The 27,083-nt window shown below is 49.2% G+C and overlaps 8 protein-coding genes and 1 non-coding gene across 9 annotated transcripts; 6 read left to right on the forward strand and 3 right to left on the reverse strand.

Moving 5' to 3' along the window:
* Nucleotides 1–94: 94 nt before the first annotated feature.
* TRUGW13939_04000 (uncharacterized protein) lies at nucleotides 95–3,609 on the forward strand (the record flags this gene model as incomplete). The annotated part of the gene is made up of 2 exons (XM_035487178.1): nucleotides 95–2,571; nucleotides 2,625–3,609. The coding sequence occupies 2 exons, from the start codon at nucleotides 95–97 to the stop codon at nucleotides 3,607–3,609; spliced, it is 3,462 nt and encodes a 1,153-aa protein (XP_035343071.1).
* Nucleotides 3,610–4,640: 1,031 nt separating this feature from the next.
* Nucleotides 4,641–7,380, reverse strand: TRUGW13939_04001 (uncharacterized protein; the record flags this gene model as incomplete). The annotated part of the gene is made up of 2 exons (XM_035487179.1): nucleotides 4,641–4,823; nucleotides 4,900–7,380. 2 exons carry the CDS (start codon nucleotides 7,378–7,380, stop codon nucleotides 4,641–4,643), a joined length of 2,664 nt encoding a protein of 887 aa, XP_035343072.1.
* A 1,315-nt stretch (nucleotides 7,381–8,695) lies between these two features.
* On the reverse strand, nucleotides 8,696–8,782 carry TRUGW13939_04002. Its single transcript has one exon. It is a non-coding gene; the product is annotated as a tRNA-Thr (tRNA).
* A 1,490-nt stretch (nucleotides 8,783–10,272) lies between these two features.
* TRUGW13939_04003 (uncharacterized protein) lies at nucleotides 10,273–11,824 on the forward strand (the record flags this gene model as incomplete). Its single annotated transcript, XM_035487180.1, has 4 exons — nucleotides 10,273–10,329; nucleotides 10,396–10,498; nucleotides 10,559–11,631; nucleotides 11,687–11,824. The coding sequence occupies 4 exons, from the start codon at nucleotides 10,273–10,275 to the stop codon at nucleotides 11,822–11,824; spliced, it is 1,371 nt and encodes a 456-aa protein (XP_035343073.1).
* A 1,932-nt stretch (nucleotides 11,825–13,756) lies between these two features.
* Nucleotides 13,757–15,652, forward strand: TRUGW13939_04004 (uncharacterized protein; the record flags this gene model as incomplete). The annotated part of the gene is made up of 1 exon (XM_035487181.1): nucleotides 13,757–15,652. One exon carries the CDS (start codon nucleotides 13,757–13,759, stop codon nucleotides 15,650–15,652), a length of 1,896 nt encoding a protein of 631 aa, XP_035343074.1.
* A 2,384-nt stretch (nucleotides 15,653–18,036) lies between these two features.
* On the forward strand, nucleotides 18,037–19,371 carry TRUGW13939_04005 (uncharacterized protein; the record flags this gene model as incomplete). Its single annotated transcript, XM_035487182.1, has 1 exon — nucleotides 18,037–19,371. One exon carries the CDS (start codon nucleotides 18,037–18,039, stop codon nucleotides 19,369–19,371), a length of 1,335 nt encoding a protein of 444 aa, XP_035343075.1.
* A 711-nt stretch (nucleotides 19,372–20,082) lies between these two features.
* Nucleotides 20,083–23,807, forward strand: TRUGW13939_04006 (uncharacterized protein; the record flags this gene model as incomplete). The annotated part of the gene is made up of 4 exons (XM_035487183.1): nucleotides 20,083–20,624; nucleotides 20,680–21,257; nucleotides 21,316–21,858; nucleotides 22,192–23,807. The coding sequence occupies 4 exons, from the start codon at nucleotides 20,083–20,085 to the stop codon at nucleotides 23,805–23,807; spliced, it is 3,279 nt and encodes a 1,092-aa protein (XP_035343076.1).
* Nucleotides 23,808–24,124: 317 nt separating this feature from the next.
* On the reverse strand, nucleotides 24,125–25,931 carry TRUGW13939_04007 (uncharacterized protein; the record flags this gene model as incomplete). The annotated part of the gene is made up of 3 exons (XM_035487184.1): nucleotides 24,125–25,437; nucleotides 25,502–25,803; nucleotides 25,879–25,931. The coding sequence occupies 3 exons, from the start codon at nucleotides 25,929–25,931 to the stop codon at nucleotides 24,125–24,127; spliced, it is 1,668 nt and encodes a 555-aa protein (XP_035343077.1).
* Nucleotides 25,932–26,596: 665 nt separating this feature from the next.
* TRUGW13939_04008 (uncharacterized protein) lies at nucleotides 26,597–27,061 on the forward strand (the record flags this gene model as incomplete). Its single annotated transcript, XM_035487185.1, has 1 exon — nucleotides 26,597–27,061. The coding sequence occupies one exon, from the start codon at nucleotides 26,597–26,599 to the stop codon at nucleotides 27,059–27,061; it is 465 nt and encodes a 154-aa protein (XP_035343078.1).
* Nucleotides 27,062–27,083: the final 22 nt, after the last annotated feature.

The raw sequence follows: 27,083 nt of genomic DNA on the forward strand, positions 1-27,083 counted from the left end.
CGAGCAATGCGTATGCTCTGAAGTTTTCCGATATCACCACGTCGTGGAGAGCTGGTCTCTCCGGACACCCAGCATCGAATAAGAGCCGCTGGCAATGGCACTTCTCTCCGACGTCCTACAGGCCCAGCAGCTGCCTCCCCAGCCAAATCCACCGTCGATCCAATCCGCCGCTGATCCGCGCTCACCACCGTCCCTTCACCGAGCTGCGAGCTTCGACTCGGCCAAGGAAGAAGAGGGTGACCATGGTCCCGGCTCGCCCGGTGTCAAAAGGACATTTTCCGACCTCAGCCTGTCTTCTTCTTCAAAGAACGATTTATCCTTCCGCGAAAACCTCTTTGCTGGCAAGGAAATTCTGCGCCGAGTCACCCTTCGCTCGCCGAACAAATCCAAGGCTGCCGTTCCCAGGAGCATCCCTCGGGAGTCGCCCAAGGTCCCTGCCACAACCTCTGCAAATGGCAACACGTTGAAGCAGAAGCCAACCCTCACAGTGACTGGAAACGGCATGGAAGATATTGGTGGAGAGAGTCGGTTGCAACCTCCTGTCAGACCAACGAAGGCTCGCTCGGTTTCTGGGAAAATCGCTACTCTTGCTCGAGTCCCGTGGATGGCCAGTTCTCGATCGCCTTCGCCGGCAAGCACCGATTCAAAGAGAGGAACATCTACTTCCCGAGAGCAATCTCCGACTCGGGTTTCTCAGCCAGGGGTTGCCGATGATGCCTCGCTGCGAAGCGAGCAGGCAACACCAGCAGACCTGCCTGAAGATAGTAGCAGGAGAACTGGAAATAAAAGAGCACGGCGCCCGTTGAGCGCCTTCGTTCCGCGAACCAAATCTGCCGACCCTTCACCAACACCGCCTTCTCCTTCCCTTCGAGGGAGGAAGTCGCTCGACCAAGTTATGCCGCACCATGTTTCCACTGCCGATTTACCACCTCTGCCTAAAGCACCCGTTATATCTTTGCCTTCGACTATCGACCCTCCCCGAAAGAAAGATCAGCTATGGTCTGTTTTCAGAAGCCTAGAGGCCGACCTACACAAGTTTCAAGCCAAATCAACCAATCTCAAAGTCAACGTGATACGCTCGTCGCTTCTACCTTTCCTCTCTCGGTATGTGTCTCACCCGTCACTCAACTCTCTCCGGCCCGAAGACCTTGATCGCCGAGTAAATATCTTGAATAAATGGTGGACGGCGCTACTAGCCATGTTGCACGGCAGAAATCATCAATCGGTATCTGGAACCGACAGACCCGCCTATTTGGAAGCTATGACGGGTATCATGATGCGAATGGAATGGCAGATACCGTATCAGCCACATGCCTTTTCGGCCACAAGCTCCAAGTCCTCGTTAGAATCGAGCTCGGATGACTTCTTGGTTGAATCAATCTACCACAATGTCAGAAACATATTCAACCAGAATCTACTCTCGCAAATGTCTTTTGTAGTAGACAGGATGTCTGTGAAGCAGGCACCAGCTAGTCTGGTGATATTTTGCGGTCAAGCATGCGCCTATGCTTTTTACTTTTGTCCTGGGATCGCCGATATGTTGGTGCGACTTTGGAACATACCTGCCGACATACTTCGCCGAATCTTTACAGATCCATCTATTCACAAAGGTTTGGGGGTGAGATCAATTGCTCGGGATCTTGCCGTGGGCTTTCCTTTACCTGTGAGACCTCTGGCCTTTGCTTCCCACGCTGCTGTAGCCAAATACTTTCGCCAGCCGCTAAATTTACCGTTGAGTGCGGTACATATCCAATGGCATGGCCCGTGGGTATCTCGCTGGTGTGGCCGAGACAGTGATTTATTCTTTGTGTTTGTCAAACATTTCCACATCCTGCATTGCAACTTTCTATCTGCAAGGACGGAGTACTCACAACGCATTTTCGCCCCCGCCATGCTATTAGTACAAGGCCAACTATTAGTCGTTCTGGAGGATACTATTTATCGGCAATCATCCTCGCAGATGCCCGAAAACACTGCAACCAGTTCGGTTACTTTTGATGATTTGATGGGGGGGCCTGATGCAGCTATGTCTGCCTTGCCACTAGGGGGAGCAAACTGTCAACGGTCAATGACAGAAAATCGACTTATTACACTTTTGCGAGATTTACTATCAGATCCGTCCCCGAACTTGGAACAAGCACGGCGAAGTTATACTGATACATTCATGCGCACATTGAAATCTGCTGCTCGGCGAATATCTTTGTTCGATCACAATGCCTGTTTTATCTTATGCGACTTTGTGGAAGAAGCGGCTCCTTTGGTAAATCGTTACAGTCGAAAAATCATGGAAGATGTTTTTGATTGGCCATTTTGGGTGGATGTGTGTAAACAAATGACTCGCAGTCAGAATTCTTTGACCGAGGTCCGTCTCTTCGCCTTCGTTTTCTCTATCTGGAAGACCTGGACATCGGATCCAAAGCGGCATCGCGAGCTTTGTGAACTTTTCTTGCTTAATGATGAGTACTTTTACCATTATTTCAGCCACTGGAGTCCGATGGTGCGGGCCTATTTTCACCGACTGCTTTGTTGGCGAGTGGCACGGTTCAACGAATACCCAACACCCGTGGATTCGTAAGTATTTTGGCTTATTTTAGAAACCTGCTTGAGCTAATATCCATCAACAGAGAAATTTATGAACTTTTTCTGGACAAACTGGAACAAGTTTGGGCGTACTATTTGTCTACCCAATCGAAGGCGGCAAAGGAAAGAAAAACACCTCTATCGTCTGCTCCTTGTACCCCAGCTCCTGGCCGAAGGATTTTAATTATTCGTTGCGACAATCAGCAACCCTCCCCGACAAACCTCTTTACCTCATTTGATAGGGTCACCACACCACCTTCTACGTTAAACAACGGGGGATATCGAAGCCATGGGGTTCTCACAGTTGACCCCAGTGGATTCCCTCCTGAATCTCAATCAGCACCAAAGCGGAGGTGGAATATGCTGAAGAGTATGTTCACTGCGACCAACAACCCCAAACCCGGGGAAGTTACACCACCTGGGAGCTCAGATGAGAGCGAGACCACCAATCCTGTGGATAATTTCATGGGAGACTCCATTACTCCTACGACCAGCTCAAGCTCTCAGGACAGTGGCAACCAAGCGGCCTCTGACGGTGACAGCTCACACGAGCTCCAAAATCCACACCAGCCATACATCTTCAAATTCTCTCTGGAATGGCATCAGTGGAGTGGGCCTAGCAAGAACCGGCGTCTATACGCCCCTGGACTACCCAACAGCACATTTATTCACGTTCAACGTCTTCGCACATCAGCTTTATCTGGCCCGGCAACCGATGATGAACCACCAACGGACGACTGTATTGATGAGCTCAAAGGGGACCAGCGAGATACCGACACGTCCACTGCCAGCACGTCCAACTCTTATGCCACAAACAAAACATCGGTCGACGAAGCGGAAGCTTTTGATACCAGCAAACTCCGCAACGAGCGCCTCGTGGCTAGTAAATATGCAGGTCGCGCTCTCGCAGAATGGTCGCAGGTGGTATCGGAGTGTGATAACTTTTACGAAAGGAGACGCGACGAAGGCGTTCCTTCGGATGACCTAGTCGAGATACCTACCCTCAGTGTAGACAGTTTTCGGAAATAGGACATAAACATCATTCTGTCTATTCTCAGCATTTTCGCGAAACAGTGAGCAACCAAGTACATTTTTTCGGGCATTTTTGGCGTTTTTCTTTTTTTTGTACCATTGAACGGACAGTCCTATCTCGACATACCATTATGCATTCTGTGTTAGGAGGTCATGGCATACTTTCTTTTTCTATTCTACATGACATCTCATTCAGTCATATTCATTCGGTCTTTTTATTTTCTCGACCGTTAGCGGCGGTTTTTTGTTTTGTTTTCGGCTTTGGGCTGTTTTACCTTTGTGGCGTTGATTTACTTTCTGTCTTTTTTGTTCACCCACCTCTTCTCTCGCTATTGCTGCAAATATATGCAGTTGTAAACTGTGACTTGTTCATTTTCTCTCGTTTCGAGGTTTGTTTTTTTGAAGCTACTTCGTTTGGAAATAATACCCCGAATTCAATGGAACGGAGATTCAAAATGTTTGAATCCTATAATTATCATGATTACTGTGTTTCCATCGAGTAAACTTGACATCTAACTTTTTGTAATAAAAAAATCCGTATAAATAGATAGGACTGAAGAAATAATGATAACGGTTGGAGAAGAAGAGAAAAGAGAATACTACAAATATCAATTGATCTAGTCTTAAAAGAGCTTGCACACTTGAATTTTAGTAACCAAAATTGTTAATTTCGTCTCTATGAAAACACGCAGTTGTGAAAAAAAAAAATTTGGGGAGGTTGATTGGATGTGAAAATGACAAAGTATACTGACTGTATAAGCTATACAACAGTCCATATAGCCAAGGGAGGGAGATATGGTAGTCTGTAATATCGAGACATGAACGCGTGTATCAACGCTGATAAACAAGGTAGTGAGGTTTAAATAAAAGTGAGTTTTTCTAACGAGGAAGAGACATCTTTATACACAGGATATATAGATAAGTGATGGTGGCATGTACAATTATGAAGGAAAACCGGAAAGGCGCTAGAAAGAAAATACAACACAAGCGAGAGAAAAAGAAAAAGAGAAAACCGAGAAACAAATAAATTACCGATTCAAATTCAAACTCGCTTCCTTGATTATATCCGAAACCCTGTTGATCCAGGACTGGGTAGCTGTCCAGTTACCAGAGTCGATGGCGTCTCGAATAGCAGGGAAGAATCCCTCGTCGTAGCCGGACCAGGCTTGAGGCGCGAAGAGGACGTGTTTGAACTGCGTGCGGTTGGGGACCTGTTTTTGTTTCTTATTAGTAAATGTATAATATAAATAATAAATTGATTTGAGATTTTCAAGTCAAAGCACTTACTCCGCCACCCTCGGAGAGGTCCAAAAGATTGGTTTCAAAGTCGGCCATGCGAGCATTATGGTTGACGCGTCGCACCCCCAGCACATTACTTTCAAACCCGCCAGAGCCATAGACAGTAGTATACCAGGCTTGTTCCCACTCTTGAAACGTCGCGGCATTCGTCTGGAATACCTGCGCCGCATCGTGCAGCGGCCACATGTCCACGGTTTCTGACCGTTGCTGTGGATTTTTGGGGGATTTCAATGGAGCACCTTTTGACTTTGCATATTTCTCCAGATCGACGACGTATTTGGCAACATCGGACGCATAGGCTTCCATATCATAGGGGAGAATGGGGCTGTCGGCAAGTTCCAAAAGCAATAAGGCCCAGAACTCAGCCAGCATACGGTGGCGGTCGAACCCAGGGTCACCGAATTGAGACATCCATTCAAAGTTCTCATAGCAGCTGTGATATGGGAAAGGCGCACCGCTGAAACCAAAGTCAATACTTGAAGTTCCTGCCATGTCTTGGAAAGCAACGTAGTCGCTGCCAGCGCCGAGGCCACCGAGGCTCTTTCCCTCTCCATCCCAGATATCCTTTAGAGTTTGGTTAGCTGCTACATCCGCTACTCGTCCCATGACTGAGTAGAGAATGCGTCGAAAGAGAGGTGACCCAGAAGCTTCAAAAGATTCCCCACTCACGCCAACATCGACATTGATATAGGCGAAGCCATCCAGCCGCAGACTTTCCATTTCATTTTCCACGTGTTCAGTCGAACCTATGAGGTTGTACTCTTCCCCGTCCCAGCTTGCAAATTCGATGGTCCGAAGAGGCCGCCAGCCAAGGCTTAGCAGCTCCCCAAAAACCCTTACGACTTCCAAAAAGGCGGCAGTGCCACTTCCGGGGTCAACCCCACCAAAGCACCATGAGTCTCGGTGGTTGCCGACAACAATCTTCTTCTCAGGTTGCTCCATGCCGGTAATTCTTCCCAGCACATTATATATCGGTTGCCTTTCGACTTCGTCTTGTAAATTCATTAGGTTGACCTTGGGTGATGATTCATCACCGGTCCACCATTCTAAGATGTCCGGCACACCGCCTACCCAGTCCTTCGGTGCCTTGGTACCATGGCCCTTGAGAACCTGTAATAACCTTTGTGCATCTCTCCAAGCAATTGGAAGACTTGGTATTTGGACTAGACCAGGGGTTTCCGCTGGCGATAGGCGTTTCTCCTCATCTGGGGTCGAAGCAAAGCCTGGCGAAAGAACATCACCTACTACCCAAGACATGAGACTGACACCACCTCGCTGCACACCATCCTTGGGCATATATCGGCCATCCGGGTATACTGGGCCCTGAACAAAGCCATCCTCGGCGGGGTCTGAATAAATTATGCATCCTACGGCGCCAGCAAGTTCAGCTGCTTTGATCTTGAGGGCGCGGTCTCCCTGTGTACCATAATACCGCACAAGAGCGATGGATCCATTCAGAGAAATGCCCTTATCTGCGAGTTTTTGAAAATCCTCGCGAGACCCAAAGTTGGCGTACACGAGGGGTCCAGTGACATTACCAGACTTGGAATGGCCATGGAAAACCGGAGTTTGCTGGCGCGGCGGGTCTGTGTACACTTTCTTTTCGTCGATAGCGGCTTCCCATACCAGATTAGGAGGGTCGACAATAGCCACACGACGGCCATCTGATCGCGGGTAATTCAGATATACTTGGAACTCTTCCATTTCCACTTGTTCCAACCCGGCGTTCAAAAATTCTTGCTCAATCAATTCGGCAAGCGCATAGCTGCCCTCTGTTCCCGCCATATGAGCGTATTGCGTCACCTTGTTGAGGTTGTCCATGATATTCGACTGATTGATATGGCTCTGGACGAAATTCTCAACCGAAGATGGGGTGTAGGACTGGCCGACACTCATACGGGAGCCCATGGAAAACATATCGGACACAAAGAATATGTATACAGTCAAGACCACGATGAGAAGGCCCACCATTCGGAGAATGATCATACACGCCTGTCCTTCTTCATTCATCTGGAGTCGCCAAAAGTCGGGGCGAAATCGAAATCGGGGGAAATATTTTCGGAAAGGGAATTGGATATTCGACAATGTTTTCGTCAGGCTGGAAAAGGGTTTCGTAAAATGATGGCGTAACGTCGGTCGAGTGGTTTGCGATGACGACTGACCGGAATCGTCGACGTCCATCTCGTGCAACTCGCGGCGCAAGTCTTCCATGGATTCACGCGGCGAATTTTCAGCCGACGAAGCGAGATAATCCATGCTCGAGCGCGCTGATTCCACGGTGGGCGGGTGATAGCCTCCATTATGAGTCGGCCGGTTGTCGCTGGATGTGCCATGGTGGAGGAGGCCCTGCCTCTCTAGATCATCACTTGAATGCTCGGGGCCGAGCTGTGAGGATCCTGGGCGAGAAGAGGTGGCCTCTTCGTAGCTCGGAATCGGCAGAGGCACATATTGAACCTTTTCGTCGGGCATCGCCGAGATGGGGTTAACAGAGCTCTGCGGAGCCCTGCTGGTGTACGGAGATTAGGGACAGCGGACCATTCGGGATCATGATCTGGAGAATGAATGATGCACGGCGATCAGAAGCATAACGAAGCTGCTTCTTATAACCGAAGTAGCGACAGCGAGGGTGACATGGAATAGCAATGAACGTCGTGGAGCGATCAGGACGGGTTGTGTACCGTGAAGGGATGTGTGTAACTGCGTAGTTGGTCTGGTGGTTACAGGAGAATGGCTGAGTCAGGCTCCCGAGGTGCGCTCTGGACGCGTGGCGCAGCAGGTGTCGCGCATTTCAGGAGGTCGCTGGCAGCTGCGCTCTTTTTTGGGGGTGGTTTTTTTTTCATTTTTCATAGACACAATTATTCGAGGTTTTCAAGTATGACAGAATGGGTGGTGAAGATTGGTGCAACTTTCTGAGATAGATCAAAATTACCATCTCGGTGTGAGATTACGCGCTATGACAGGACGGGGGTATTGAAAGATTGATAAGATAAGCAGTCTCACTACGTCCATGATCAATCGCTACCAGCCTCAAATAAATAAAGTAAACGGTTTAATAGTATATTCGCGGAATATATTATTACAAAGACAATAAAAATGTCTTTGTGCTCTTTTTTCTGACTATCCAATTAGCCGATTGTCCAATAAAATGATGTCTAGGCTCAGGTTATTCAGACCTACAGAACTACCATATTCTCAATCTGGCTGTACAACACAGTCGGTGAGGTCAGTGGTTCGGAGCTAACGATTTTACAGTCTCGGATTCGAGTTAAGATATGCATTATTTCATAGGCGCCGATAACATTTGACTCTTGTCGGGTTCAAGTTCATCGGCGCAAAGGAATTTATATTGCAAATTAAATTCTCTGGCAGCATCATTACTACCGAATCACAGAACCATCGGCTCGGTGGGTTTTTGTCCTCTTCCTCTGCCAAGCGGAGTGTTAACTATTCCAAAAGAAAAGAAGAAGAAAAACGCCAAGACAGGAATCAATGCACGTATAACCAGCTGCAAGCCAATCGGAAATGTCATGGGTATCTAAACTGGTATAAAAAACTATTGTCGCCAGCTAGACAACATTATTGAACGGGAAAAACCGTAATGAGTGGTATGTCGAGATCGGGAATTGACCTTGAATGTTGGACTGATGGGGCGATGAAATTTTGTGTGGATTACCGTGGTTCGGGTGGCTTCCCCTCCACGTCGGAAATAAAAAATAACCTCAAACAGAGCGATATCAGGTAGACGAGCACAGCTATAAACAGCAAAAAAAAAGTAGGTTTGTAATGCTCGTACTCGGATTTGAACCGAGGATCTCATCATTTGATCAGTTGTGATACTAGTGATGCGCTTTACCAACTAAGCCATACGAGCTGTTGTTGACACTGAGCACCTAAAATGGACTCATCTCCGTGGTGGATACTGAAGCGTAGCATCAAGCCACACCATGAAACCGAGGGTTCGGAATTTGCGCTTCGAAACGTCAGTTGGTGCCCTCGTGTTGTGTTGTATTTGTGGGTTTTAAGGTGTTGATTAATATGCTTCAACGTTGGGTATCCAACATTGAAATTTCGAATGTTCAAATGTTAATTCAAATAGTTCGACAGCTGATCCATTGCTGCGTCACATATATATATATTCTAAAGCGATCCACTTTCATGTCAGTAACCATCTGAATCTGGTTGACCTGACTAATTGACATCTACATGTATTTAAATATATACCATCGATGGCAATCGAGGCACAATACACTTAAATCCAAAACTAACACCAACCATAATTGATTCAATGCTCCAATGTTGGTCAACTACACAATCACGTGCAAGACCGGCTTGGAGCCCTGGACACTAAAGCATAGAATGTATACAACATTGAACTAATCAACCAATAATCCTAAAAAGGATTGACTGATCTATTCAATATTTACCATACTACCAAAGCAGATTTCAAAGAACATCATGGCTGAGCGATTCAATACATGCCTCGCTTAACTCTATCTAGGACATCATACGACAATTATACCACATATAAACACTATACCTTATGCAGTAATGCGGGGGTTCCAGGGATCCAAAGACGTAAGCTGGGCGTCGGTTGGTTTTCGGGAACCGAACAAGAGCATTATTCTGACTCGCATACGAAAAGGAGGTATCAAGACGAGAATTACAATAATAATAACAACAAGAATTTGCAACGTTGGCACTGCAGTTTGCATGCAAGAACAGACTAGTGGGGCGGGGGCACAGTTCCAGGCCTGTGACTGGCCAGAGTGTACGCATCAGGGCCCACATTACTACCATTTACGGCCTAGCGCGCACGCTGGGGTGCAAAATGTTAAAACCCGAAGAAGCAAACTGCGAATTTTCGATATACAAAACTGACTGGCGGTCAGCGATGCTGGACGTGGCCCCCCCCCGCGCCCGCCACTCTCGTGGGCTAAATAAATATTAAAATAATACAGACACACGCGTCCCGTGTCATATAATAGCTTCGGCGGAAAAAAAAAGGGGGAGGGGGGAGCGATTGGCAGACCGAGCCAAGGTACGATTTATTGAGCATTATTATTACTAGTAATTTATTGCGGCCCCGCGGGAGCCTGGCGAATCGTGTGCGCGCCCTGGTGATCCACCTCATTCTTGCCCCCTTTGATTTCTGCCTCCAGCTTCACCGGTGTCGCTTCTTCTTCTTCCTCCTTTACTTCTTCTTCATCTTATTCCTGTCTCCTTGCAGTCTTCTGTAAACGGTGTTCTGTATAGACGGTTGTTCTCCCCGCCAAAAAAAAAGAAGGTCAATAGCATCGCAAATACCTGGTTCCTTTTTTTGTTATCTTTTTTCCTCTCTGTGCATACTACCCCGCCGACACCATGTCTCGCCCCCAGAACATCGGCATCAAGGCCATTGAGATCTATTTCCCAAGCCAGGTAGGTGTTGGCCTCGTACCAGGTGTCTTGCAGAAGAGGAGAAAGCTAATTGCTTGTTGTATACAGTGCGTTGACCAGGCCGAGTTGGAGAAATTCGATGGCGTGAGCGCAGGAAAATACACCATTGGCCTCGGCCAGACCAAGATGAGCTTCTGCGACGACCGTGAGGGTAGGTGTTTGAATACTCTGGGCTAGAGAGGTGGAGTGGCTAACACAGGCTTTTGACTAGACATCTATTCTATTGCTCTGACCACCCTCTCGTCCCTGTTCCGTAAATACAGCATCGACCCCGCCTCCATTGGACGCCTGGAAGTCGGTACCGAAACCCTGCTGGACAAATCCAAGTCGGTCAAGTCTGTCCTTATGCAACTGTTCGAGGAGTCCGGAAACTCCAACGTCGAGGGTGTCGACACCGTCAATGCCTGCTACGGAGGTACCAACGCCGTCTTCAACAGCATCAACTGGGTCGAGTCTTCTGCCTGGGATGGCCGGGATGCCATTGTCGTGTGCGGTGACATTGCCCTCTATGCCAAGGGAGCAGCTCGTCCCACCGGTGGTGCCGGATGTGTCGCCATGGTCATCGGCCCCGATGCCCCCATTGTCTTCGAGCCCGGTCTCCGTGGCAGCTATGTCAGCCACGCCTACGACTTCTACAAGCCCGACCTGACCAGCGAGTACCCGGTCGTCGACGGCCACTTCTCGCTCCGATGCTACACCGAAGCTGTCGATGCCTGTTACAAGGCCTACAATGCGCGGGAGAAGGTCCTGCAGCAGAAGAATGGCACCAACGGTGTGGTCTCGGAGGATAAGACCCCCCTGGACCGTTTCGACTACGTGCTCTTCCACGCGCCTACCTGCAAGTTGGTGTCCAAGTCGTACGCACGCATGCTTTACAACGACTACCTCGCCAACCCTTCCCACCCGGCTTTTGCGGAAGTTCCCGCCGAGATCCGCGACCTCGACTATGAAAAGTCTTTGACCGATCGCACCCTCGAGAAGATCTTCATGGGCCTGGCCAAGAAGCGCTTCGCCGAGCGCGTCCAACCGACCATTGACGTCGCTACCCTGTGCGGTAACATGTACACCGCCAGTGTCTACGGTGGCCTTGTGAGTATGCTGGCCAACGTTACCTTTGACCCTAGTCAGCAGAAGCGCGTTGCTCTGTTCAGCTACGGCAGTGGCCTGGCCAGTTCGATCTTCAGCTTCAAGGTGGTCGGCGATGTCTCCGCCTTGGCCAAGAACCTTGACCTGCAAAACCGATTGAACAACCGCCGCGTGGTGCCCCCGTCGGAGTACGATGCTGTAAGTTGCCTTGTTCGCATTTGAATTCCACAGTCTTAGGAGCTAATGATTTCAGAAATGCTTGCTCCGTGAGCACGCCCACCTCAAGAAGAACTTCAAGCCGGCCGGTGATGCCGAAACCCTGCTTCCAGGCACTTACTACCTGACCGAAGTTGACGACATGTTCCGACGAAAATACGCCGTCAAGGCATAATCGATTGGATTGGATGATGATTGACCTAATACGACGAAACGAATGAGTACGTAGCTTGGGAAGCTGGGAACGGAATTTCGATACCATCTATCTGCTGTTTGCTATTGCCCGATCTAGACGACATAGACCTGGTCGGCCAAGGCTCCTCCTGGTTCTCATTTGTTCCTCTGCTCCGGCCTTGTGTATAGAGGCCTCTTTCTTTGCGCCGCCCCTCTTCTTTTTAGTTTTTACGATGGATAGTTAACCGGAATATAATATGATCTAATAATACATCAAACACCAACACACCGGATCGGCAGGGGATCAGCCGGTAGTATATGCATGTACTACATGTATGTACTCCGTATGGAGTTCGGTGCGGGCGACGCCGAGAGTGGGACGGGAACGAGCCATAGTTTATTTCTATTTTTATTTTTAGACTTATTTCTACGCACGGGTTTATTTTTATACAGTACATACAATTATATTGTATTTATTTTCCCCACCGGCCAGTGCGCGTGGGTGTTTCGAGTTCGCAGTGCTCGTGAAACACAGCGCCGGCCAACCAGAGCGCGTTCCCGCAGTCCGAGCAGCGATGGGGCTTCAAATGTTCGGTATAGCATCCGATCGTCGACCTGTGCGTTTCTGAGATTCTGCACGATCTGGAGCCGGTTGACTCGCGTGCTGCACCGGCGCCAGTGCTCTGGCCACTGCTGGCCAATCCACGCCTGGTGTCGCATGCTTTCTCGAGCATATATCGTTTCAGAGCCCCCAGTGCCGCCCAATGAGCGGGCATAGCGCCGTGATGCCCATGCAGCGCGTGCTGCGATAGATGCCCCCCCCGCCTAGGGATCTCCCAAACAGAGTCTTTCGCCTATGCGCGGCCGCGATCAAAATAGAAACATGCGCTCCTGAAACTGTCGAGGCGCGTGCTCTGATTGCTGGACGTTATCCACCCTTCGATCAACAGGGCAGCCCGGCGCTTACGCCAACAAGCCCTAACTCGCAGCGGCCTTGGCGTTTGTCCAAACTCCTGGCCCAGGCTCTCTGGTGCCTGTTACTGGCGATCATACTGACAGCTGGTCTGTTTTCGTTTGCCTCATAATTTTTATTATGTTTCTTCTTGCCGCTGAAGAAACGGCGCTATCGTGCCCCTCCCCTCCGAGAGCGCTTGCGTCTGCTTCGTGTCTCCCCCCGGGTTATTAATAGCATCTTCTCCAGATGGCGTGTTACTGATTATAGAACACCAGATGCTTGCTAGCATGTTGACACCCGAGGGGACAGCTACACGAGCAGCACGAGCTAGCCCGATTGATGCTCTTGAAACACAAAAGTTTCCCAAATTAGATCTTCCCACGCGACTTCCAGCACGAAACCCATCTTGATGTTTCGCGTCTCCTTCTTCACGACGAGCCATCAGTTCGTGAATGGATCCGCTCTGAACCCTCCTGGTGGTTTCAACTTGAGCAGATCAGGCAGCCGGAGGCCAATTTGGCGTCATGATGGAGCTTTGGCGTGTGTTTCAGATTTCTCCGTCTGGATACGTTCGGACGGAGGTTGTTGAAGTTGACGTCCTGGCCTCAAACATTTAACAACCTCATGCTGCCCAGTGAGGCCCCTCTTTCTCTTTCTTGTCCATGCCTTCATCGACTTGAATGTATCACAGCAAGGCCGGCCTTCACTTGATCGTTGTTGATATTCATCTTATGTCTTGCTTCATCGTCATCTTCTTCTTCAGCCTCACTTGCATATTCCCTGTCTTCTATTAGTTTAGGGCTGGAACACTTACCCTATAACACTACATTGTTGACAGCTGGTCTTCCCTGATTACTTCATTGTACCATCAGCTTCCTGGCGTGGCTATCTAAAAGTACCCTTTGTGCAACATTGGTAAGACTCAATGTACCCCATGCTTTTATAAAACTTTACTAACATCATCTTGAGATCACCACGATGTCTCTGGCAGACTCGTACTATTTGCCCACTACGCCTCCTACAGTAGCTAGACTACATGACGTAGATGGAGCACATAGTCGCAACCACTCCGGCTCCTCCCGCCATTCTCAGGGTTCTTCTCCTGACTCTGTCTTGACTGCGGCCACCACCCCAAGCATATCGCCAAACTACCAACACGGACCTCCACTCCTGCCCAAGATCCGGACGCAGGATGTTATTATTGAGCCTATCTCTAATGTCGGACCACGTCGTCATCGTCGTGTCTTGTCCAGCACTCGCAACCCTCCTGGGTTCATGCCCTATCCCTTGAACCGGCCATATCCTCTGTCACGAAACGCAGTAGATGCTCCTGATTGTAACGGCCTCATCTCGCCTATATCACCAGCCTCGGTTCAAACTCCAGTGACGACGAGTGGCCTATCCTCTCCAATTGCTCTGACAACGGCTGCGAAACGCAAGAGTACCTCTGGCCACTCGCGTTCCGATTCTGCATCAAGCATCGATGACGGTACCATCTCCCGCTACGGCTACCCAACCTATAGACAGCTTCCCAAGTATCTCTCTCGGTCAGATGCTTCCCCCGTTAGTCCGGTCGACGGCACTTCTTTTGTCTTTCCTCCCTATGGCCAGGTCCCTCCGGTGCGCGTACTTCGCCCACTTGATGTGCAGTCGCAGTCACCGTATGGGGCGGCAATTCCATCGCCTCAGTACGAGTATCTCCGTGTTCAAAGCGCTCAGCCATCCCCAGTCGGCTTTCTTACACCAGCTATGCCGTCGCCATCATCGTCGACCACCTTGTTAACCCACTTGACCGATCCTATACCTGCAGTCAACCTGGTCCGCACAGTCAACTACGGCCCAACCCGAGGCCTTCATGATTATTTCTGGTGGGATGTTCGCCAACTGCGCAGCTGGTCGTCCTTTTGCCCTTCCACCTTCAACCAAGTCAAGGGACTCACCCAGCTTTTGAAAACCCCGATTCCTGGTCAATTCACACCACGGCCGTCTGTCCCGTCCAATCGGTTGGCACCCGAGTCGGAAACCTCGCTTATTGGAGTCATAAATGACATTTATGCGCCTCTCCTCAACGCAGCTCTGGCAGTGTCACAAGGGAATGACCATATGAGACTTTATATTTCCCCGGAGGCTACTTCACCAGGTAGAGGAGTCGCCAATGGACCTCATTTCCTAGCAAACTACTCTTCCGACTCCGAACAAACCAGCTCGGGCTCGCCGCGGGGGCGCGTGGTTGGAATCGCCAAATGTTTTGATCGCTGGAATACAGGCATGCGCAACGAACCTCCCCATCGTCGTGTAGAATACCTAAAAGGCATCGCCCATCTACAGCGGTGTATGCGCGAGCATTCTTGCCGGTACGGGTTTATTATCAGTGAGATCGAGTTAGTGTGTGTTCGCGCTGGATGCGACGATGACGACGATGTCCCTTACTTTGGATACCTTGAACTCTCGTCCCCGATCCCCACGAGCGAGTCATCAGCATCCTATGATGGCTCAAGAAGATCCGTCACCCCCCGCTCTTCTGATGGAGAGTCGCGTAGCGTCTCCCCATCTTCGTCCTCGGAAGTGGACGATGGCCGCGGACTGGGAGCTCCCATGACGGCAGCATTGGCACTGTACTTTCTTCTCATGCTGTCGAAAGCAGTCCCTCTACCCTCACAGCCCTCGGGCCATCTCAATGTCGGCGGACTCGGAGCCCTCAGCCGGCAACGAGTCCTACCTGACGCCAAGGACAAATGGATGCCCGAGCCACAGACGGGCGAGAAGCGAGAAGCAAAACGAGTGCGCGGCTGGATCTGGCCTCAGGATGCCTGGCATCGACGCGAGGGTGCTCGCCCGAGGAGTGAAGCCAAGTCGAGGAAATCGCGCAAATAGAATATGCACCACGAGGCTTACATACACACACTCTTATCTGTTTTTAATTCGGATCTAATAATGTCTATTGGCATGCTAATTGCTGCTCTCGTCATTGTGACTTATGAATGTACGATCTATATATTGTATGGGTTGGATTTTGTGCACTTTTTGTTTTAATGGCTAGGATCAATTGATTTTTATTGCAAAGGACTTTCCTTTTTTTTTTTTTTTGCATCTTCCGGTGTCATAATCATACCTTGATTTCTTTTTATCAGTAAGCATGTATCAATTCCTGGTCCATAGTTTGGATTTATTGGTAAATACCAACAGCACTGAAATATATCCACATGTAAGAGGAGGATTCGACCCATGTGCATAAACCGACGTAAATGGATGCGGGGAATGCGTTTAAAATACCGCAAAAACAATGACATTATAAAAAAAAATAGGTTTGTAGTGTAGTATTCTCGAAGAACAAAGAAAAACGTTCCCACATTGTACAACGTGCGGCTCTCAAATCAGAATATTGAATGAACCGTGTCGGGAGATTAATATTGCTCAGAGGCCCGACCCAGCGGGTTTATGTTGTACTGAAAGAAAGAAATTATCAATTAATGATTGAATACTCCTTCCCGGTCATGGATAGCTATCCATGACCTCAGGGAACCAGTTATATGCTTTTGACGAACCCGTTCCTGAAATACACTAAATTTAGACCAAAACCTATGCGACACTCTTAGTTCGTGATGCGTCATATTCCCCCCTCAACATCCCGCTGAGCTGCGCTACGACTCTACATACTACTGGAACCTTAGCGAGTGGATATTCACACAAAAAACGTTTATATTGCTAATGAAGACTTGAGAGGATCACATCAATTTTCATTATATATGTAGCTACTTCTGACCTCCCATATGTAATATAGTAATAAAGAGATACAAATGTTAATAGGGCTAAACCCAGGTCAAGTCTCAAAGCAAGGAGTCTAAAGACTTTGTTGGTATCACATACTACGTACTACGTACAACTGACATGACGATCCTCTTGTCACAAATTTGGGTCACATTGAATATCATAACTATAAAGAGAAATGGGGTAAAGGTCTTAGGGCTATCCACGATCGCCGGGTTAGCCTCAGGAACCGTAAGAAGGAGCCAATCGGTGGCCAGAATGGGGCCGCTGTGGCTTGGTTAGGCCAGAAGCCTCTTGCTACCTCAGTCACCAATCAGACAAATTCAACCAACACTTTGTCATTCTCCTGCCAATGGCGGGGGTCCGGATTATAAAAAACAAGACTTATAAACCATGTGATGACAGCAGTGACATGCGCCGTGGCTTGGAGCCTCTTGTCAGCCCCCCTAAGAAAGCCACCAACCATGGTAAATGGCTTTCGAGAAAGATCTGCTGCGATAGATGTTTTGTATCTGTTTCAATGTTCTTATTGGCCGTATCGTGATTGAATCTAATATCACTATATAGTAGTATACGCCTGCTAACAGTGCCAACTTGCCAAGTCCTTTAGATGTCACATCGGGGATCGGGCCCGCTGGAAAAAGACCGCAAGCTTATCACCGGTAAGAAGTTGTCTCTCCGCATTTTTGTCAGAGAGCGAATTATGTTTCCAACAATGTTTCAATGATGTGAAACGACAAAAGACGTACGTCGAGATGGTGGATCTATATAACCTGGAAGACGAACTAAAGGCCAAGAGGCCCCCTGCAAATTCCCGAGTAAACTGATACTCTGACACCGTAATTTGCATATACGCAGTGCTACATGTAGTGTTTTAAGTGCATTTAAGATGATGACTGAACGGTCAATAATAATAACTAATAACAACAATAATAACACAGATTACTATTCCGTCCGTTCGGAAGGATACCAGCCGCAATGCTGACCCCGGTCATATGCAGGACCGGTCTAGCCTGGATCATTTCCGGCTTGCCTGCATGATCCACATGAATACTACCCCGGGACCTGATAGGAATTACAAGCGTAGGCAGCAATAACAATATTAATAATGAGTTTTAGACTAGCCACCTCACTGTACAACCAGATCAGCATGGATTGCCTTCTATAGCATGGCTCTCCTCGTTGTAACCCACCTATCTCATAGACTATTACCATTCGCGGTAATCCCGGTGCATTGCCACTACGTACTAGATACCGACCGCCACCGATCTGCTACTGTAATGTTCTAGTCTTGTTCCTGGGACTTGGCAGAGAAGAGGGGGACCATGAAAGATAAATAAGCCAGGGCAGGGGCTTCCATCAGCGTGTCCATTGGGTTTCTTTCTCTGACATACTCTCCTTTTCGTGTGCCACTGTACACGGTCCATTCCTTTTTCCAATACCACTTGATATCCTGAAGTTACTTGATACTTCAGAGTCTAGAAAAAAAAATGTTTGGTCTCCAGAACTGGGCTCTGGCCCTCACTGCCGCGCTGAGCGTGGTTCAGCAGACCGTGGCTCGCCCTACAGAAGTCCACCCAGGATCTGCTAAAGACATTGTTCTGAACTCTCACGACACCCTTAACGGAACCACCGGCGGTGTTTTCAACACACCCAATGCCGGAAACAGCACTGGAGGTTTCAAAATCACCGTCACAAACAACATTGCTAGCGGCCTGAAGTGCTATGTTACCGGTCAGGACCCAAACAAGAACAAGGCCCCTGCAATGCTGCAAAACGATGGCACATGGTACTACCCTACCTCGAGCGGAGAAGTTGGTACCCCTCAGCCGATTACCGCCGACGTTGGCATTCCCATGAATGACAAGGGTCAAACCACTGATATCCAAATTCCCGGCTACCTCATCTCTGCCCGTGTCTGGTTCGCAGTTGGTGACCTGCAGTTCTTCGCCATCGCCAATGCCGACGGCACTTACTCGGTCGCCCAGCCGTCCGAGAGCAACACTGCTGACCCCAGCGCTGGCGTCAGCTGGGGATTCATTGAGTTTGATTACGAGGAGGAGAGCGGCCTGTATGCCAACATTAGTTACGTTGACTTTGTTGGTCTACCCCTTGGCATGTCTCTTACCAACTCTACTGGAGCTGTTCAGACCGCTCTGGGTCTGCCCTCAACCGCTGTCACTAGCATCTGTGGTGATCTCAAGACCCAGGCGGGTAAGGATGGAAAGCCGTGGGATAAGCTATGCCAGTCAATCAACGGCACTACGCTGCGTGTCCTCTCTCCTTACACATACATGATGGTCCCGGGCAACACCGGTTTCGATGACTACTTTTCCGACTACGTCGACAAGGTCTGGGAGCAGTATTCCAGCACTGGCCTCACCATTCTTCCCCAGAACGGCAACCCTAACGCTACCTGCACCGTGTCTGGCGAAACCCTTGACTGCCCTGGCGACAACAAGAACTACACCAAGCCCAGCTCCGCCGACATCTTCGGCTGCAACACTGGCCCCTTGACTGTTGACAACGACGTCGACACCGCCATCCACAAGGCTGCCGTGCCTCGTCTCTGCGCTGCTTTCCACCGTGCTACTTTCTTGTTGGATGGTGGCGACGTCCAGCCCAGCCTCGGCGCCAAATCTTACTACACTGCCGACGTGGGTAACTTCTACTCGCAGATCATCCACAAGTACGAAGTTGATGGCAAGGGCTACGCTTTCTCCTACGACGACGTCAACCCAGAGGGCAACGAGAATGCCTCGGGCAGTGTTAGTTCGAAGTCTCCCACTTTGATGACTGTCACCGTTGGCGGACCTACTGAGTAGGATGCTAATAAGTGCGTTGTGCTCGAGTTATTTATCCTGAAGAGTAGATGACACGGGATTCTGTGTGACCATTCATTCTTTTTTTTGTCACAATTATTGAGATGTCCAGACAATTTCGTGTACATAATTACAAATTTTCGGCTGTCAAGCAGTGCTGCAGTCTAGAACCTCAGCAATGAGAATGATCGTTCTTTAGAAATATTCAGCGTAAACTCTTAATAAGCGTAGTTTGAAAACATGAGGCGCCATTAGGGTGTAGTTTAGGCACGTGAAATTAGAGTTGCGCGTGTTAAGGTTTATTTCCCGATTTGGTATCTACTGGCCAAGACGTCAAGTCAATGTGGTCGGATGATTCGGCCTTGACCAACGAGCCTCATTTAACTAAAAATAAAACAAAAAGCCAAATAAATAACGAAAAAAAGGACAAATATATTATAAAAGGCATTATGAGTGAGATGTTGCGTGCTGCGTTTCGGGAGCTCCCCGGGTACTCATTTCGGCTCACTTTTGGCTGGAAGGATCGACTTCCTGTTGTGATCATTGAGAATAGATAGCCAAAGGGTCCCCAAAGACATGAGGACCCTGGGGATGAATACCACATCATCACTATAGAGCATGCACTGATACATTCTTTTAAATACCGACTTCGCAGTTCTGCTTTACTTGACCGAAGGTCTATCTACGTTTAGATAATACGAATAAACCTCTACAATGGACACAGCAAACGATATTCACGACGTGATAATCATCGGCGCCGGGCCATGCGGCCTCGCTGTGGCAGCCCGCTTGCGCGAGGAGACGCCGTCGGCCATGTTCACGGACGAAGAGCACCAGCGCTACCACTGGATCAAAAAACACCGTGGGAAGATGTCTCTGGTGAGAGGCCAGCGACGTAAGCATAAGGGTGTTCGTGCAGATCGGTACACTGGAAGTTCAGATACGAGTATGACGAAGACGAATCACCAAGAGCCGTCGGAAGAAGAAAAGTGTTGTGTCCAGGAAAGGAAGTACTCAACCATTGTTCTCGACAGTTCTGGGAACAGGTGGATGGAGCGCTGGAATAAAGCATTTCGTGCTCTGGAGATCGACTACCTGCGCAGTCCGATGTTTTTCCATGTGGACCCTGGCGATCGTGATGGGCTGCTGGCCTATACACGTGAGACAGGTCGGGAAAAGGAACTTTGTGAACTTTCTGGGTGTGTTGGGCATGAGATTAGCAAGCACAAGCGGAAAAAGATGAGGAATCAGTCTCAGTATGCCAGTCGCAATCACAACCACAAAAGTTTTTACTAATGGTAAACTCTCTAGATTCCCACGTGAATCGGAAATCAACGAACGAGATCGGAAAGACTACTACACACCGTCGGCGAAGCTCTTTGCCGATTATTGCGCGTCTATAATCACACGGTATGGACTGAATGGGATGGACCAGATCCAACAATCGGATGTTCATAATATCCAATTTTCCGAAATAGAAGGGACCCCAGACAACAACAAGTTGTTCACTATCTCAACTTGCCACGGGCAGCTTCGTAGCAGGGCAGTAGTATTGGCGATTGGCCCTGGCCACGTCAAGATGATGCCTTGGGAGCTCTCCCAGGATGAGCAATTAGCAGCATGTCATAGCTCCGAGATTGGGATTAAATTTCCGAGTCCTCTTCTCGCGAAAAAGATTGAGCACCGTCAAACGACTAATATGGTGGTAATTGGAGGAGGCTTGACCTCTGCACAGATATCCCACATTGCAACCCGCAAAGGCGTGACCAAAGTGTGGCATCTCATGCGGGGCGACCTGAAAGTCAAACACTTTGACGTCAGCCTGAACTGGATGGGCAAGTTTAAGAATTATGACAAAGCCGTATTTTGGTCGGCAGACGACGACGAAGGTGGGTTTTAAGAGTGTACCCTACAGCTTTGACGTCTTATAACTGACTTGTAAAATAGAGCGGCTTGGGATGTTGCAATATGCACGGAATGGAGGGAGTATCACACCTCGCTATCACAAGCTTCTCAAGCAGCATATTGCCCACGATCGCCTATCAATTCACACCAACACCGTGGTCCGAGACAAGCATTTTGATTCTGTTTCCCAGACGTGGCAACTCACAACCGATCCGCCTATAGCAGGCCTGCCGGAATGCATAGACTATATCTGTTTCGCAACCGGAATGAAAACAGACATTACTCAGATGCCTATGCTCCAGTCCATGAACCGCGACTATCCTATTGAAACTCTACAAGGACTGCCGTGTCTGACAGACGATCTCATGTGGAAGAACGACGTGCCTCTGTTTGTGACAGGTCGCTTGGCAGCTCTCCGTCTCGGACCAGCAGGTCCAAACCTCGAAGGAGCTCGACTTGGGGCTGAACGAATTGCATGGGCTCTGGAGGATGTGCCGGGGATCAGCCGTGGTGTTGGCCATGATCGTAGCAGTCTGGACGAGGACCTGCAGAAGGCGTTTTGCGGACTAGGCAATCGGTACGATAGTCTGTGCGAGGAGTAGGGTTGAATACTGTATTGAGAGACATAAAACAATGAATTGCAACCTTGACTTGGTTGATTGCACGTAGTAAGTTGTCAAAGTTGTAGCAATAATAGAATAATAGGAGACGTCGGACCGGAGAACTCGGCGAAACCGGCAATCTGGCCCGGTTGTAGCCAATCACGGCAGGTGCAAAGGCCATTACTTCTTTCCCCCCGCGTGTAGCGTGGAATGCGGGGAGTGCCTTATCGCAACAGGCTGCGATTATTTATTACAGCTCTTCCTCCCCTTCCATAGTTTCTCCTAACTGCGCAACTATTGATTCTTTAGACCCCAGAGATGGCAATAACCACACCAGCCGCTAAGACGGCTACAAAAGGCAACAAGAAGCTCAAGTTCCTCGTCATCGGGGCTGGATCGCGCGGCCACGCCTACTCTGAAGCTGTCGTCGAGTCGACATCTGCTGCAATCTACGCTGTTGCCGAACCCCGTCCATATAACCGCCAGGAATTCGGCGACACCTTCATCTGGGGCGAGGGCGGGCGACCTGCCGAGGGCCAGGCATTCGAAGACTGGAAGGATTGGTTACAATGGGAGCAGACACGACGACAAAAGGTCGAGCGAGGGGAGGAAAACGTGCCAGAGGGGGTTGATGGCGTGTTCGTTTGTGCTTTGGACGAGCTACACGTGGAGATTATGTGCGCCATCGCGCCGTTGAATCTCCATGTACTGTGCGAGAAGCCGCTGGCAACCTCTCTCAAGGACTGTCTTGCCATCTATCGTTCCTTTGTGCCCCATGGCAAGGAAGATGTTGCTCCTTCCAAGGTATTCTCCATCGGCCATGTGATGCGATATAGCCCTCACAACATGCATCTGCGCCGCCTGCTCCTGACAGACCGCGTTATCGGCGACATTGTCTCGCTCGAGCATACAGAGCCAGTCGGATACTGGCACTTTTCTCACAGCTACGTGCGAGGGAACTGGAGACGAGAAACACCCGAGGGCGTTGGGTCTCTATTGACCAAGTCATGCCACGACGTTGATTTTCTTGTCTGGCTACTCTCTTCTCCACCGCCGGGCGCCCCTCGGGATACACCTCCGCACCACCCGAGAAGCATCACATCCTCGGGCGTCCTGACCCAATTCCAAAGTAAACGGAAACCCAAGGAGGCGGGAACTGCGACCAACTGTCTCACCTGCCCGATTGAGCGCCAGTGCACCTATAGCGCTGTACGCATATACAAGGAGAAACAACTGGACAAGGGCGACACCAAATGGCCGCTTAACATTGTCTGTCCGGACATTGAAGACACTTTCAAGACATCCGGCATAGCAGCCGCAGAAAAACAGCTCATGGGCAAGCTTGCCGAGGATTATGATAAGAACTCGACGCCAGATGAGAAGATCGCTTCTCGACCGTGGTTCGGCCGTTGCGTATATGAGTCCGACAACAACGTCTGCGACGACCAATTTGTCACAATCCGCTGGGATGATGACGAGGACGAGTCTATTAAGAAGTTCCCCTCGCGTATCGCCAAGACAGCCACCCTGCACATGATTGCCCCGACCCAGAAACAATGCGAGAGGCGTGGATGGGTATACGGTACCGAAGGTGAGATTGAATATGACAGCCGCACAATCAGGATTTACTCCTTTGCAACAAACGAGTTCACGACAATAGAGATTCCCAAGGCGAAGAATCCCAAAGAGGATCGCACTCATGGAGGCGGTGACTGGGGGTTGGCTCGTATGTACGTCGCTGCTGTGGATGCAGTTGAGAACCAAGGCTGGGATGTTCGTGATGCGCAGAACCACTTTATTGGGTGCACATTGGAAGAGGCAGTCAGAAGCCACGCGGTTGTTTTTGCCGCCGAGGAAGCTCGGAGAGAAGAAAAAGTGGTCAAGTGGCAGGAATGGTGGAATCAGAATCTGAAGTCTCAGGTTGCTGTTTGAGCGAGGGTCATGACATGTATGACATACATTTCAATGTTTGCACGAGTTACAATCATTTTCATAGTCTAATTAACGAGTAATTCACGAACCAGCTCTGCCACTTCATTACATTATATTGTCCATTGTATAGTAATCAATTCGTTTGATACTTATAGTCATTCTAAGCAGATGAGTTCTCATCGTTTCAAATTATACGCTATCCATCTCATGCATCGCCTAGGCTTTGCTTGTTTACATCGCTGATGTTGATAATCAATGAATAGAGAAAGAGAAAAAGAGAAAAAAGAAACCGGAATCATGACCCTTTCGTGTACAATCTAGGTCTTGACATCGGGCTCCTCACGATCAATGTACTCTTTCAGCTTGAGCAGATCCAAGGCCAGCTTGACATTATCCTTGAGGTACTCCTGAGTCTCAACGGCGTACTGGCTAGGGTCGTTCTCGTGCTTCTCAATGTACAGACGAATGGTGGCCCCACTGCTGCCAGTGCCCGACAGACGAACAACAATGCGGCTGCCATCGTCGAACTTGACGTACAAACCCTGGTTCTTGCTCACGCTGCCGTCGAGATCGGTGTATGAGAAGTTGCCAGCGTCGACAACCTTGCGTCCAGAAACAGAAGAGCCAACAAAAGAATCCTTGTCGTTGATCAGGCCAGTAAGGTTAACAATCACCTTGTTGGCGGCCGAGCTATCAACCTGTTCGTAGTCGTAGCGGGTGAAGAAAGTTCGGCCGTAAGTCTGCCAGAACTCCCTCTGAATAGAGCCAATGCTAGGAGTTTCATTGGGCTTCTGCTGAGAAACGCCAGCAATGATGTTCAACCACGCTACAACAGCCCAGACACCGTCCTTCTCACGGATGTGGTTGCTGCCTGTACCGAAACTCTCCTCGCCGCAAATAGAAATCTTCTTGTTGTCGAAGAGGGCACAGAAGAACTTCCATCCAGTGGGGACTTCGTACGATTGCAGACCTTGAGCCTTGGCGACAAGATCAACAGCGCCCGAGGTAGGCATGGAGCGAGCAAGACCATAGACACCCTGGTCGCGGAAGTACGGGATGAGTTTCGCGTGGTGAGCAATGATAGCCAGACTGTCGCCGGGAGACACAAAGGCGTTGGCACCGTAGATCATGTTGCGGTCACCATCACCATCACTGGCGGCGCCGAAGTGGATACCATTCTTGTCAACAGCTTCAACCAGTTCGTGAGCATAGACCAGATTGGGGTCGGGGTGACCACCGCCAAAATCGGACTTGGGCACGCAGTTTTGCGTGCTGGTAGCCGGAAGTCCCAATTCGTCTTGGAAAATACGGACACCGTAGGGCCCGGTAACACCATTCATAGCATCAAACAAAACCTTAAAGTCTTTGTGGGAGCTCAAGAAGCTACGAATCAAAGGAAAGTCGAAGATCTCCTTCATGAAGTCCACATAGTCGGTCACCGAGTCGACAATCTCGACTTCAAGTGGTCCATAGCTACGAGTGCCGATCTGGGTAATGTCTAGGTCTGGAATCTGGGAAATCTTGTATGAATGGAGAGCCTTGGAAGTCTCGTAGATCTTGTTGGTGACCGATTCGGGGGCGGGGGCACCGTTGGCAAGATTGTACTTGATGCCGAAATCCTCAGTAGGGCCTATGGGCACAATTAACATCAGGCTACCTCGTAATCTGCCACCCAAACTGGTCGCATCACTTACCACCTGGGTTGTGGCTGGCAGTCAACAGAATGCCACCAGTGGCATTGCGCTTGCGAATGAGGTGGCTGGCAGCTGGAGTACTCAGGATTCCGTTTTGCCCGATCAAAAGCTTGTTCACGCCGTATGCGGCGCTGATCTTAGCAATTGTCTGAATGACTTCAGGGTTGTGATAGCGACCATCGCCACCGATGACGAGGAAAGCTCCCTCAGCGCCTTCGGGGATGGAGAGGAGGATGCTGGTGACGAAGGATTCGGAGTAGTTGGGCTGCTGGAAGACGACGACCTTTTTACGGAGGCCAGAACTAATAACAACGGCAATTGTCAGTAGCCGATCTCATCTGGCAACAGTGTAAACAGAATGCTTTTTGACAACTTACGTTCCGGGCTTCTGGTCCTGAAAGGGGGTTATCGACACCGTCTGGACCGACATGGCGGGACAATTCTCTGGCGGGGCCGAAGAAACAACAAAGGAGCAGCGGTGCAGCGGTAAAAGAGAAGTAGAAGCCCTCGGGATGGAGCGAAAAGAGAAAGCGAAGCTATACGACAGCACGCTCACCGACAATTCGGCAAGTGTAAGTGGCACGGGGCGGGATGGCAAGAGGGAAGCAAGGAGGGGCAATTCGCGTCATATCCGCATCGCCGTCCAAGCTCCTTCCTCCTGCCGCGGGGCACTGGATTTGCAGGCAATTGCAGTAAAAAGTTTTTGCAGAATTTGCAAAATTTAAATAAATAGATATAATTTACTATGCATTGATAGACCATGTAACATTAATAGTCCATCACATGCAAAATAAATTTATCAACTAATAATGGTTTATATTAATGTTCCTCTCTTACATGTCATCTAGTATCTACCTAAAATTGACATCTGGAGGCAGTCTCAGGATCTTGTCTCTGGACCCATCAATTGATATTAATAGATCTTGCCTAACCATCTCTTTTAATCTCGGTTCTGTATATTAATATTGTCAAAATTATTATATGAGACAACTGCATTTATCACACAGTTTAACAGTTTGACAACATTGAAGAATTGCAGACTCAGCGGTTCCGGTCAATGTGCCGCCCTTTCTTCGCATATCTTCCACAGACATCATGGAAGATACAGATCTAGACAAGAAACTGGGATCGTGGGATGTCGACTCAACTATCAAATTTGCCAGAGAACTCCCTGCTTTAGGGGTTGATCTATTGGATGTCAGCAGCGATGAAAACAATCCCGGCCAGTATCTTGATGGAGCTAACACGAAAGACTACAACGTAAACATTGCTGGCAGGATCAGAGATGACATCCGCGTCAATAATCTAGAGTTGTTGATCGGAGTCGTTGGCATGATCACGACAGCAGAACAGGCTGGAGACATAGTGGAACAGGGCGGAAATCAACCCAAGAAAGACCCAGATGCAGAAGGCGAGGCTACAAAACAGGTGACGCATGTCAAAAGCAATAGACAGGCAATGGAAGATTCTGTTTTTGTTGCTAGGCCGTTCTTGAGGGAGCCAGACTGGGTCTTCAAGGTTGCCTCCAAGTTGGGAGTAGACGTCTGGCGGCCAAATTAGTCTCTGGGGATATAAAGTGTGA

This window comes from Talaromyces rugulosus, chromosome II (assembly GCF_013368755.1).
Source record: "Talaromyces rugulosus chromosome II, complete sequence".
Classification (NCBI taxonomy): domain Eukaryota; kingdom Fungi; phylum Ascomycota; class Eurotiomycetes; order Eurotiales; family Trichocomaceae; genus Talaromyces; species Talaromyces rugulosus.